We start from the raw sequence: 14,101 nt of genomic DNA, 5'->3' as shown, positions 1-14,101 counted from the left end.
TTACTGTTCACTAGGTAGTGCAGCAGACAACCTGAACTACACAGGAGGCTTCTGGAGAAGGAGAACCTCAACAGAAAAATGGAGGGCTACCCTTCACCTTCCTCTTGGAAAACATTCTTTCCTTCTCTCCCCTTCCTCATAATTTAGAGCACAAAACTTATTTATAGTGATTGGTTCTGACTGAAAAATTCCCGTGTTTAAAATTTATATAAAGCCCATCTGTTCCACAGAAAACAAGGTCTGTTTTGCATGCAAAAAAACCCATCCCTGAGTTGTCGTCCTCTTCTAATTGTATGTCCACACCACTTCCTAAAAGTTACCAAGACAAAAAATTGCAGCCTTACTTGTGCACTACTGTGGAAGCGGGAGGCTGGGAGGTTATTAACAAAGCCTAGTTTTGCCCTCTGTCTTCCACAGCTCTGTTTATAGACTGGACATTACACAGAGCAGTAAACTCCTCAGAGAAGACAGACACCTAAATTCATCCTATTGACCGCATGCTTCTTCTAGGCTCCTTACTTCGTGCTTAAAACACACTCTTCTATATACAAAAAGCAAATTATTTAGAGCACTCAGAATCCTGCAAAATAGTTGATATATATTATTGCCATGTATGAGTACAATATTGGATATACTTTTTCCTGTCTCCCTACAGGGGACAGGACTTTGTCCTGATAAGAGGAGAGCTGGTCATTCTGTAATAACTGTCACAAGGAACACTTCCCTAAGCAGCTACTGAAGAAAGTGGATAAACATTAATGTTTCAGCCAATGCAATCAGGAGTTTTAAAAACTAAGGCTTGAATTTATAATTGAGACTGAAAGCGGTAAAAACGAGCTACCTGCTTTGTTTTCTTGCCCCTATTTTTACCAAAATTACAAACACCAGAATTGCTGAAAAATCTGATGCTCTTGCACCTAACTGCCTGCAAGCCCTTCCAATCAGAGCCAATGCCAGGGCTCAAACTCTTGCTTTTCCAGCAGAGCACACTCCTATTTAGGTTAAAATAAGTAACGTGCTGTCAACCAGGTGTTTTACTATCTTTGAGTCTCAAGGAGGACAGCAGGAAGGTAACAGCATTGCCTATGACACTTTCTTTGATGTGATAAATTTCACTCTCCAATTAATTAATGAATGTATTAAGGTAACGGAGAGAAAGCAAGAGGAAGAGAGATTTCAGGTAACTTTATTTTCAAGTGATAAGAAATCAAGCCAACGTGCTGGGGTTGACAATTCAAAAGCGGGCCTTTTGCAGATTTCTAGAAGTAAACAAAGTATAGTTTTGGTTTTTCTACTTAGTAACAATTTGCTAATCTGTAACAGAAAAGCTGAGAATCGAAACACTTGCAAGGTATGAAATTCTCACATTGCTGACAATGGTCTGTTAATCCAGCTGTCTGTCATTTAACTGTCTAATGATAAAATTAAAATTACAGCAAATTAAGCTCTCTTCAGCAACTAAGCAAGCAGTTCTCTATTATTGAATCAAAATAATAATAAATTAATAAGTATAAAGCTAATCTTCTGTGTCTTCCTGTCCATGAATCAGATGGATTAGCTTGAGATGAACACAAATTTGAAATTCATTACTAGTGCATTAAAATGTAAAATTTGAGGTGTAAGAAGAGAATCCTTACTCTAGGCTGTTTATCTAAGAGTAGGGAAGGGGGACACTAAGTAGACAATGATTAGGATGACAACAAACGTGTCCCAGCAGCTGTTTACTTTTACTTAATTAAAATGTTCTTACGTCCCCTTGTCAAAACAAGGCAGTTTAAGTTTAACAAAAAAAATGTCACGTTCCGAGGTGGTCTTCCAGAGCATTCACAGCATGCAGGTGTTTCCCATAAGGAGCTGACCCTCCCTATGTTTGCTGAATGACCATACTAACAGCCGGTGCCACCATGAGATCCATCTCCACTCTTGCTTAGCTTCATAGCCAGTATCAAAACACACACTGAATGGGGAATAGGAGACTGAACGCCCTTTTTCTACACGCTCAGATGACGACTGTCCCAACTCTAAACATCATGTGTTCTGGGTAGACTCTGTCCCAAAGCAAAGGCTATAAGGGTTCAGCAAAAGCCTGGAAAAAAAACCCCACTAAACTGCACAAATTGTGCACGGGTATGTATGCACACGTGCCTTCTACTTCCCACACAGCGGCAGGCTGTGCAATTCACCACTCCATCCGCCCAAATCCATCAGCTGTCTCCCAAGCCTATCCATCATACCAATACAAATACTTCACCCTTCTTCCCTAGATCTACATAACAGCCAACGCTTTGCAAATGCATTTTATTACTCCCAGCATACGACAAGATGCTCTCCTCTCAGTCCTCCTCATTGGCAGCGAGCACAGCAGAAGGTCCAGCTATGTCCCCACCGCTCCCAGGACTCCTCCCTATCTCTTGCTGCACGGCAGGAGATAAGAAAGCTGGGGCCAGCCCGGGGAACAGCACCAACCCTCAACCACCCAACAGGCCAAAAGGCAGCTGGCAAAAGAGGACAGAAGAGAGGGGCATGCAGAAAGAGTGGGAAGAGGGTTTGAGGTCTGAACCAAAGCTGCACCAAGAAATCGGCAGGCCTCCATAAGAGCTGCCCCACTCATTCGCGCTGCGGTCACAAGGAATGCCGTGATGTTGCCGTCCACCAGCTGAGCTGAGCTGCCAGATGCAGCTCTGGCTTCAAGGTCCAGCACCAGCACAGGGGATCCTCCTGCACAGGTGCAGAGGGAGGCAGACACCAAGGGAGGGTTTCGTGCACGCTCTCACCTAACACTGCCACAAAAAGCAACAGTGCCCCCCCCCCATCCGCTTGCCCCTGTCCCTGCATCAGATCCTTCCTTCTGCCACTACAGACGTTTGTCTAGCTAAAGGGAACCAGATCAGAGAACAATCATGGGTTAAAGCTAACCTAGCAGAAAAAAAAACAGAACAAAAAACGTGCTTCTTAAAAAAAAAAAAAAAAAAAAAAAAAAAAAAAAGGAGTTTCCTGATCTGACTTGTAGGGCTGCAGGAGCTGGGGACAGCACAGAAGGCCTCTTTCTCTTGCACTGCTGGCTGAAAACACAACTGTTTCAGGCATGGCCCAGACAGGCACTAGAAGAAGAGAGGAAAGATGTTGTAAGATATGCATAAGATCTATGGAAGAGAAAGCAAACAGAAAAAGAGAAAGCGGGAAACAGAGATAAGGAAGAAGAAATGAACAGAACACGAGAAAGAAAAAAGACAAGGTGCCAAAAATGTAATACTAAATAGTTTATTTGTCTATTTAAAATAGGTCATTACACGTGAGAAAACTTACTCTAGTTGCATATCCACCAATACAGCTTCTTCATATACAGTGAGCTGAGAGCCCCACTGGAAGACGACCATCACTGCTTGCTATTTTTACAAGTACAGAAATGAGGTAAAGATAGCAAGCATGGCTCTTCAAGGCAATATGAGCCATGTGAAAGCAAAAGTGTTAACACTCATAGCTACACCAAGCTTGTCTTCATTTCTCACAGCCAAATTATCACCTATAGGTGAGAAAGACCATTTTAAGCCTGTGTAAAGGCCAACATACAGATGAAATATTTGCTGTTGTGTTGATGGGCATCTTCTAGGGCAGGAGGGCTCACAGCAGTGACAGGTACTCATCACATATCATAGATATCTATCCATATGTACCTGTATACATACATATATCACATACACACACAAGCATTTTTTCCCCCCCCAATTCAAACACAGAAGCTTTTGACAGCGTGTGGGACTGCAACAGTATATTAAAGAGAAACGAAATACGGTGACGCATCATCTTTAAAATATTTCAATTAAGGCCAATTAAGATATAAGTCGAGGACAAAAGTTTGACAGTTCTTTGCAAAATGCAGCAAGCTGTCTTATTTTCCGTTAATTCCAGATCACAGAAAGGCACAGCATTAGCTCCTGGTCTGAAATACAGTACAGCTGGCCAGGCTGCCGTTCCAGTTTCAGAAGTGGTTGAAAGTGACTTAAAAATTAAAAAAAAAAAAAAAAAGTGGACTCATTTGCTAGCACACAGCACTGGCACGCAGTAAATTGTCCTGGAAAAACCTCAAGTCTTTTACTTCCCGCCTCAGGAGACGAGCGATACCATCGCAAAGGATCAGTATTTTGGAAGGAGCGCAGCACACCGAGAGCAAAGCTGTTCCGAACAGCGCGTAACGCAAAGGTCAGCAAGGCAAAGGTCATCAGTGAATGAATTACAACATGCAAGTCAGAGATAAAAGATTAAAGAAGTGAAAGTTCAGTTTGCCACCCTCGCTAGGCCTTTCAGAAGTCGAAGATTAAAGGACAGTAGATATAACAGTAACAATTTCTTTCAAAACAATTTGTTTCTTCATCTGTAAGAGATCCTTTAACTTTGTCAACCTTTTAACAGTTTTCTCCAGTAAGCCTTTTTCATTCGAGCTTCACATTACTCTCTATGTTCCCTACAGCTGTTTCGTTAAACATTTCCACCTAAACCTAACAGGTAGGTGTATGTATCTCATTGCTACTCCCTTATTTTTAGGGATTATATAGAGTAAACTTTCATTTCTTCTTCATCCAGTGAAGCTTAAAAATGACCGGCCCCTTGGTGATTTAAGTAGGATAGAACAGCCGTGACATTGGTTAACTTTTGTTTATAACTGATACAATACTGAAATATTCTTCTGGAGCTAGTCAGTGAAAACACACTCATTCTATGCAGGCTGTAGAAACGGGTTGATTTTTGGTGACTAAAGAGCCTTTTCTCAACCAAAAGAAATGCAGCGCTCTTCCCCCCACCCCCCACAGAAGAAATAGACGTTCTTACGTTCACTTCAAAAAAACCCCACCCTGTAAAACTGAATAAACCCAATTTTCAGTATTACAAGCCAAGACTGAGTGTACATCCTAGGAAAAGTCTACATGCAATTTTTCACATATTTGCTAATCATTTAGATTGCCATTATACTTACTACCCCAAAGAGCTGAGGTTCAGAACATGGTTTTAGGATGGTTCCTTCTGAACAGTTTCAACACTACACTCTGAAAAGCTGAAAAGTAGCTTTGACAAAGTCATTTTGAAAAACTCTCCCAGCAAGTACTCCATCTAACTTTAATAAAGATGTTTTTAAAAAAATAAAAGTAATTCTAAATCATTTGTTAATATTCAGACTTTCTCTTGACCAAAAAAATCAATTTCCTGGGCTTGGCCACCAAAGCTAATGGTCAGGCAGCCAGCCTTAAAACTGCTCTCCATGGCGTTATTTTCCACAAACTGGACTGTTAGACATCATGGCATTGAGAGCACAAGCTTTTCTGCACACACAGGAGCCACTCCCACTAAGTTTCTAGACTCTAGACTGTCCCCACAGATAGACGCAAGTGAACCTGGCACTGTGGACTCTCGATTGCAGGGGAGATGAATGAAGCTGGGGCCAAGTGGAAATTGCAACATACGAATTTGCAACATACCACACACTAACTCTTCCAAACCATTACTGAAGAAAACATTACACCTGTATTTCTTAGACAACTGTGAGCCTATTAAACACCTGAGTAATTCTGCAATTTGTACTCATTAAACTGCTTTGTTGTCTCTCAGACAACCAGTCTGGTCAGACCCTGGTCTTTCCAAACATTAGTCTAAACTCTTTAGGATTACTAGTTTTTATTACACTTCAGTGATGTCAAACGACATTTCACTGTCCAACACCAGGGAAAGGTAACACCGTGCTCCTTCCTTATCTTTACCTTCCAATTTCTTTTCCGTATCTGAAGCGGTATTTCACAGAGGCAGCAAAAATCACGGGATTCGGAGTAATCCCACCTGACAATTAGGAGAGTCAAAGTCCCAGGTGCCAGCGGTTACCCTAGTGGCCAAATTCTTACAGTAGCTGGAACTTTTCAAAGCTGGTATCGTTAAGTGCTGTAAGCAGCACCAGTCCACTAGGTCAAACGCTCTCTCAGGAGATCAAAGGAAAAGTTCAGCAAAATGCCTGACTGAGCTAACTGGATCACACTCAATATTTTTATTATCTGATAAGTTGTCTTTAAGTAGATAAGTATCTGTTTCATGTAAAGTGTGAAAAAGATCCTCTTATTTGCTGGCTACAATACTAAGAGTATGGGGATATATGCCTTTCTCATCAAGTATTACTGCATGTCACATATTAGAGTGTATAGCAGTACTTGTTCCACATGTTTTATTGCTTGCAACAGTCTACTGGTACAAGTGATCTTTAAAATACTAGTCGGAAAACTGGACATTAAAAGGCCTCTTTGAAAAATTCTTCAAAACCACGGACGGATTAAGAATGTCATACACGGGACTTTTTCTTCTTTTTGGCTAGTTTAATATTTACTTCAAAGTGGAAATTCTAAAGTTTCAATAGTATCATCACTTAACACTATCATATCTTTATCTGTGCCAGAGTTGTACATTGGACTAATTATTTGGTTGCTTTAGTAAATGGGTCATTTAAAAAAAAAAAAAAAAAAGCAGTTACATCTTCAAAATTTGTCACTTTCAGTTGTGGGCAAATGAACACTTACCAGCATGCAGAAAAAAAACAACTACCTGTCAACACCTGTCACTGACTTTCTGCTAACATCCTGAACCAAATTTGTTTTGGAAGGCATCTTTTTACAGATATTTAAACGCAATAGTTTTTAAGGAAACTTGAAACTTTTTAACAGGCTGGTCCAAATAAGCATGGCTTTACTTCCGTCAAAGACTGTGGCCCGAAAAAGTACATCCAGCAACTCAACTATCTACTAGGGAGCATTTCTTATTTCAGAGTCTGATCCAAAGAGACAGAAAATAGAGGAAAGCAACCTGTGGTGGTATCCAAGCAATTGACAAGGCGGGAATCGTAGTTTGGAAAGAAAGATGTTGCTAATTATCCTTTTCTTACTCAGGGCAGCTGAAAGCCTACAGACATCCAAAACAACCATTTCTCATTTATCTCTGAAATAGCTCTCTGTAAAAAGATTTTGACAACCACTTTTTATTCCTATGCAAACTTACATGTTTGTTCAAGCTCAATCTAAGACAGAAAAAGATAACTTCCACCCCTCTCGTGTACTCACTACAGAACAACAGAAAAACAAGAAGCCCACCTCAAATGGAAGACCTTGTGATGCACGTGCACAGGAAGTCAGTTAACAGACTGTTAATGCTTTACTTTTTCTTTTTTTTAAATTAAGTTAACAAGCTCCCAAGAGAGCCCTAGAATTAGAAACTAAATAAAATACCACGTTCTGTGAAGTGACTTTCTCCTCTATGCCCCAAGATGCTGAACCCTCTCTGTTTTCTTCAGTTCTGGGAACAATTTTGCATTCACTACCCCTGTTAATTTCTGTTCAGACTGCTACTTTCAGGTGCTTTGCTTCTAGTGCTCTAGGTACTCCACAGCAAGCTTCAGCATCTTTAGCTGATTTCCCTAGGGCGTGTTAGTGTGTCAGTGGACAATGAGATGGAGATGCTGCAAGCTTTCAGGTTTTGCTGCTACAGGAAAAGGAAATCATCATGATTTCAATATATAATAACATAAGCCAAGGGAATGAAAGTTAACCTAAAAAGAAACTAACCCATTCTAGCCTTTCTAAGATAGCTTTGCTAAGTCTTCTCCATAAAGTTCACGCTATGACGTACCTCCACTATATGGAGCATACACAGTTTTACATACTGCACTAAACCAAAACAGTTCGATAGATGCACACAGATCAGTGTCTGTTAAGCTAAGCTTCCTGAAGCATTTGAGTATAACAGAAGGATTTTTCCATCCATCAACAGTGAACCTTATAAACTTTACTTTCAGAGCCCAAATTCACTTTTGGAAATGAGTAATTACTATAGAATCTTTGAACATCTGAATGATAAAAATAAATGATCAAACCACTTTTTCCTATCTGCATCTCAATAACAATGTTTTTATTATTGCCATAGTAGCCAGTCACTCTATCCATCTCCAGGGAAAGACAGGCAGGTCCCCACTCCTGACCACCCCAAGCTGCATCTCCCCGTCTACTAGTGAAAAAACTCACAAACCCTTTTAAGCATAGTATGAAACTGCTGTCTTCTGACTACATCTCAAGAAGGAGAGCTTGCTCAGGCATGCAGTGAAAGTTTTGCATAAAAACTTAGTAGTCCCCAGCTGACAGACCAAATTCAGTATTATATGCAAGAAAATGACCGCTTGCATCAGTTTGCTCCCCTTTTCTCAAAGCGTGGAGAAAGAACAAATTTTTTTTCTATGCAGATAGGAAGCAGGGATATACATAAGTAGAAACTGTCAACAACAGCTGCTTAAAGCAGCAATAATTCAGCCATCTCTTTTCTATTCCACCTATGTCATTCCCACAAAGATTAGGCGTGAGAGCCCTCAACTGACCCTGGGTTCACAAATATACTGCAGAAAGAGACTGCTCCTGACAGGGCAGAAGAGGGAGAAAACCTCTACTGAGAACTGCAGTGTTGCAGCACAGGACAGACCAATCATAACCATCTCCTTTCTGCTCCTACACTTACCCCTTCTGTCAATACCCAGCAAGGCTTGTGTTTTATCAGACCTATTCTCTCTCAAACCCGAGCAAAGACAGGAGATAAATGAGAAAAGCATTTCTGGCGTACTGCAGCCATCGGAACACAGTGGTGTTATACTTGTTTATTTTAAGTCTTGTGATCTTTACAACTTGCATGGCACTGAAAGCTGTACCCGCATTAATACATACCAAAGGAAGGAAACATTTCACTGGTAGATGTCCAAGCATTTTAATCTGGACACTCAGAGGAAACAAGATGTGTATTTAAAAAATAATCTGCAATGCTATTTACCCAACTCTTCAAAGTAGAGGAGGCCTGACATTAACAGAAACAGCATAGTTGAAGACTACATTTCTTAAGAGCTTTACTATTTATCTGATTTCAAGAAACAAAGCAGGATATTTACTGTTCCACTGCAACACATTAAAAGGTCTTTGACTTTAAATTTTCTTTACCCTGCTGTGAACATTAACACTCCAAGACTACTTAGGTATGCAGAATTTGGAACTGAAAATTGTCCTCTAGTTCAAACGAATGAATTACAAAGTACACAATAAAGCCCTTGAATAAACGTAGATTTTTTTTGCGCAAAAGCAATACAAAGTAAATGCAGCTTAGAGATAAAATAACGAGAAACAGACACAAGAGGGCATTTATTTCTGTCACTTATATGCTGCCCTTTATTTTTTGTTTTTGGTAACAACTGAATATTAGTATTAGTTGAGAAAATAAAGCCACAAGTAATGAAAAGGTATTTAATACAATAAGGCAGGAAAAAAAGATCATTTTTCAGTAGTCTGTCCAATTATACTTCAGTATTCCCTAAAGCAAAACACAGAATGAGCTTTAATACTCATGTTTTCATTTGGGTTTTGCTTACCTTTGCTCTTGTGGATGCTCTTCCACATCCTCCTCAGGTTCAGCCTAACAAACAAAGAAAATACTGTGTAAGGATCTCAGAACTATAATAGTGTGCACCATATGCACCATTTTTAACTCCTCTGCAGATGGATGCTTTCGTGACTCACTTGCAAAAAACTCACAAATCTAAAACTCCTTCAGCGACTCCTTCAAGATTCAAATAAGGTAGGATGCTAGCCACCCCGTTTGAAGTTTCAGCTCATTCTGCCAAGATAAATGGTGACGTAACACGGCTATTTCATCTTTTTTTTTTCCCCTCAAATGTCGCTTTATTTTACTTATTTATACAAATGCATCTTTCCAAAATTCTGTTCGCATGTATCCTTTCAAACTAAAAACATCAATCATCCTCAAACTACAGGGAGACTAGCTCTTTGCATCTTCAAATTATTTGCTCTGTGCCAGTAAATTTCATTAGCTAGTATTTGAGAAAATAAGATACAGAATGCCTTGAAATTCAGATGATGTTGTAACGTCAAAAATAAAGTTTAGGTAACAAATTTCAACTGAGATGGTAAGAGCCCAGACCTAGAGCTTTCCAGTGAACAGTAAAACGCACACAAGTTGTAGAATATAAGCTTAAAACACAACAGCTGAGCTCAATTGCTGGACTAAGGTAGTTTTCAAGATATACAGGAAACAAACCGTGACAGCTTGCAGTTCAAAACTAAACACTTTGAACTGCCTAAAAAAATGAACTCAAGCACTGGTTCAATGAGCTCCCTGCAGGAAATCCTTTTAAAACAAGCAGATAACTACATTCTGAACTGGCTGAAATTTCCAAGAGAGCTTTAGGTATAATTCAAAACGGAATGTGTTACAACAACCTAATCTGCACTGATGATATGAGGAACAACTTAAGAGAGATTAACATTATCAAGAAAAGGTCACAGTTGTCCTGCCAAGCACAGCTGATAAGCTTTCTTAGCTACCGCAGAAGCAGGTGATGGTTCCACAAGACACAAGCTACAAACTTTAATGCTGAAAAGGTGTAGAGTTTTTTTTAGGGGGGCAAGGGAGGGGAATAAAATTAAGAGACTATACCTTCCATCATTCCTCCCACATATTTTTCCACTTTAACTGCATCACTGAACAGACCCCAAGTCACTAGCTTTGATTCCAGCTTCAATTTTCACTACATACTGGAAAAAAAAAATTCACTTGCACAAACATAGAACTTCTTTCTGCAGACTTTGGATCCTTAAGCAGCCCACGTAGCCCCATTAGTCTACTGAACAGGACAAACAACAACATTTCTGAAGACCTCAGGCTCACCAGGGAGGGAAGAAAAAAAAAAAAAAAGACCCCGACATGAAGCATAAATGGCTAATATTATCAAAAATAGCTTTCATATATTCCCAAAAGCTACCACATGCATCTAATCTTTAATCTTTCGTCAGAAGCAGCTCATCAACCAACACAAGCAGCAGAGCCTTCACAGTAGCATAATGAACTCTATAACAAGCCTGACAGGGAAGCAAGTTAATTTGAGGGTTCTGTATCTTCCTGCAAGCCTGTCTTTTAATGGAGGTTGGAGACACTGTGATAATTGTCCAGGATCTACAGTTCATCACGTGGTTCTTCAGCACAGACCTACCGAGAGGTCCTAGACGCCTAGCATTCCTGAAGACAGTACAGTCTCCTTCAAAAACTGAGCTGATCCTTGCCTGTTTGACTACCAGCAAGGCACCATACGTGTCTCCTCTGTTTTCCAGTTCCTCCAACCTCCTTCTGCATTTCCAGGACCTCCGTACAATGCTGAGCAAAATTAGAGGATTTCTCATCCACCTCTCCCATAAACAGCTCTTCTGCTGCAACAGGCTGGCGATCTATCCTCATTTTAAATGGCTCAGCTCTTCCTTTAAATAGATTAACATCTGCCAAGCATTGGAAACCTGGGATTGTGTCATTACACAGCGTTTGCTCATAACACTCACTATCTTAGTGTTGACTACTTCTCTTCTTCCTTTTTGTTAAGCAATGAAGTTCTTCCCAATCTATGGTGCAGCCACAGCATAAAATCTCAACTGTGCAAGAACGGGAAGAAATCAATAAATAAACAAAAATAAATCACTCTTGACTCAGAGCACTATTTCCAGTATTGTGTTACCTTCCCTCCTTTATATACCACAGGCTATGTGTATACGTACACCGAGGATTAAAAAAAGGAAAAAAAAAAAAGTGGAAAGGAACAACTCCTGAAGCCAAAACACAGGCTACAACAGCCTACCCATGACAGAAGCAAAAAGAAAAAAAAAAAAAAAAAAAAAAGAAAAAACTTCCTCCAAACCTCATCCTGAATATAGACAGGTGCATATCTGCTGCCAGAAAGCCCCTGGAAGAGCCTCTCTCATGTCACATGAGTCATGAGGCTGGGCTGACAGCTTCTGTATAATCTGCATGGCCAGCTAGACTGAGTCATATCAGCACCATCCAGAAGTTCAACTGAGAAGCTGGAGGAACCTTATAACAGCACAAAGAGGAATGTAATTCCCACCCTAAGTCTGTCCCAGGCTTTTGACAGAAATTATGTGCCTTCAGACAAATCCTGCTTTGAAGTAAGTGACTCCGTATATTCAATTTATGCATTCAATTTATGCCTCTGTTAATGACACACTGCTGTGTCAAGTATCTCAGATACATATGCAACATCAAGGCCTTCCTCAGCTTTCAAGACAGGCCGAGCCATTAACCGTATTAAGTCTCCAAGCAGCACTGAAGAACATGAATTGAAGATAAGTCTCTACTACAGGAAGGGATGAAGGGTGAGGAGAAACAACCAGAGCACAAAAAAAAAAAAAAAAACACCCTTTCAGACCTAGCCAGAACCTTTAAAGTGAAAATCGACATAGCTCTGTATTTGACAATGTCTGTAACTGACTGTGATGCAGCAAATATTGTGGCATATCTCTTTTTCCAAATTTATTCAAGCACCTGAAACACTATCATAGTGCTCTGAAGTAAGCAGTCATGCTAACCCCTTAAGTATGTGCAAACAAATCCAAATGTACACCAGTCATTCCTGTGATAAAACAGTTTGCTCGTCTCCTACATGCAACATGCACAAAAAGTAGAAACTCCATCACTACAAAGTACTTCACATCAGATACAGATATGATACAGATACCCCCCCCAAAAAGCTTGATATACGTTAACTTTGATGAGTTCCTGTCATTTTCAATCTTCATATCAAGCCCTAGAATTCAGCCTTCACTATTTCATTTTAACATAGTCCCTCCCTCGAAATTGAAGGGGCTAAAAGGAAAGCATTGAATGCCTTCCTCCGTACATACCCAACTGCTATGCCATTGCTTTCCAATTTTCCCAGTAATTACCAAAGTAGCTTCTGGGCGAAAGAATCACTGCAACATTGACTTTCTAACACCTTTTTAAGTGATGCCTGCAATAAACAACAAGTGGTATTCGTGCATCTTCTTTCATATTTTTGTGGACATGTAGACAGAAGGCCTAGTCCCCTCACTATGTTTTTACTCTCATCTTTAGAGAAAAGAGATAGTTAATTGCATTTCAGCTTTGCACTGAAGCACTCAAACATGACTGTTCATATTTGGAGCTTTTTCAGCCATCAGTAGTGAAGGGCTTGGGTGTCAAGTCCTACACAAAGAAACTTTTCTCCCAAGCATTTTAGTCAAATAAGTATTAACAAGTTACAAACAAACAAGCAAAACCACAACATTATGAAGACTTTGAATAAAAACTGCAACTGCTCTTATCAAGCCTCCCTCACTTGATATTTGCTATGTCAAAATCCCACTAACTTTCCATTCAGCCCCCAATTGTCAGGGCAGGCAAGACTTTACATTTTCAGTATTAAAGAACAGGAAGAAAAACAAAAACCCAATCACCCCAGAGATATTTTGCATCATTATGCTATAAAAAGGAGGTCTAAAAACAAGGCAGGAGCTCTGTGGCTACCCTAGACTTCACGCCACCTTCAAGAAAGAGAAACTCAACCCAGGGGAATACTGATACCCTATCAGACTGGAAGACTCATTTCAACACAAAAAGGGGCCTCAGGAAGAAATATCAATAGTGGAGGCAGCTACAGACTGATGGAAGATTGTCAGCACACCAGATATGGCCAGGTTCTTCTCAGTTCAGACGTGCAATTACAAGACTGTAATATGCCAGACTCAGCTACGGAGCAACAGCAGTAGGTGAGCCATCGCTGAACGGCTCTGCAGTCAAAATGTTTTCAGCAGAAGCTCAAAGCAAGAGAAAAGATCCCAGGCACAGGAAGGGAGAGGGAAAAAAGGGGGGGAAAAAAAAAAGGCGTGAAGCTACATATAAGAGGGAAGTTAGGAGGCAGCACACAAGAAGCATGAACAATGAAAGGGAAGCAAGAGGAAACAGAAGGTAGAATGACAAGGGTGGAGGCATGAAGGCCCCGGAAGATTATGCTCCAGAATACAAATACATATACTTTAAGCAGACAAAGTGATGCTGCAAGAGAGCTGTACAACAATTACAAATATTAAGATGTTTCTTTCTTTTAACCCAATTTCGTCATTCAGTATGTGATCCTCATGGCTGAATGGGCTACTGACCTGTCTAACCTGCATTCTCAAACTCCGCATGCAGCAAGAAATGCTCAAATTGCTATGTAACAGACAGT

The 14,101-nt window shown here is 40.2% G+C and overlaps 1 protein-coding gene across 5 annotated transcripts in view; it reads right to left on the bottom strand.

The window, feature by feature from the left end:
* TMEM131L (transmembrane 131 like) overlaps window positions 1-14,101 on the bottom strand; it is an 86,563-nt gene that overhangs the window by 69,198 nt on the left and 3,264 nt on the right. For all 5 annotated transcript variants that reach the window (XM_068942340.1, XM_068942343.1, XM_068942341.1 and 2 more), the window contains exon 3: window positions 9,425-9,468. In XM_068942340.1, the coding sequence (XP_068798441.1) occupies window positions 9,425-9,468 (44 nt within the window). The remainder of the gene's footprint in view (window positions 1-9,424; window positions 9,469-14,101) is intronic.

The sequence above is a fragment of the Struthio camelus genome, chromosome 4 (genome assembly GCF_040807025.1).
Source record: "Struthio camelus isolate bStrCam1 chromosome 4, bStrCam1.hap1, whole genome shotgun sequence".
NCBI classification, from domain to species: Eukaryota; Metazoa; Chordata; class Aves; order Struthioniformes; family Struthionidae; genus Struthio; species Struthio camelus.
Note: the sequence above shows the minus strand (reverse complement) of the source record. Positions and strands in the feature narration are given on the sequence as shown.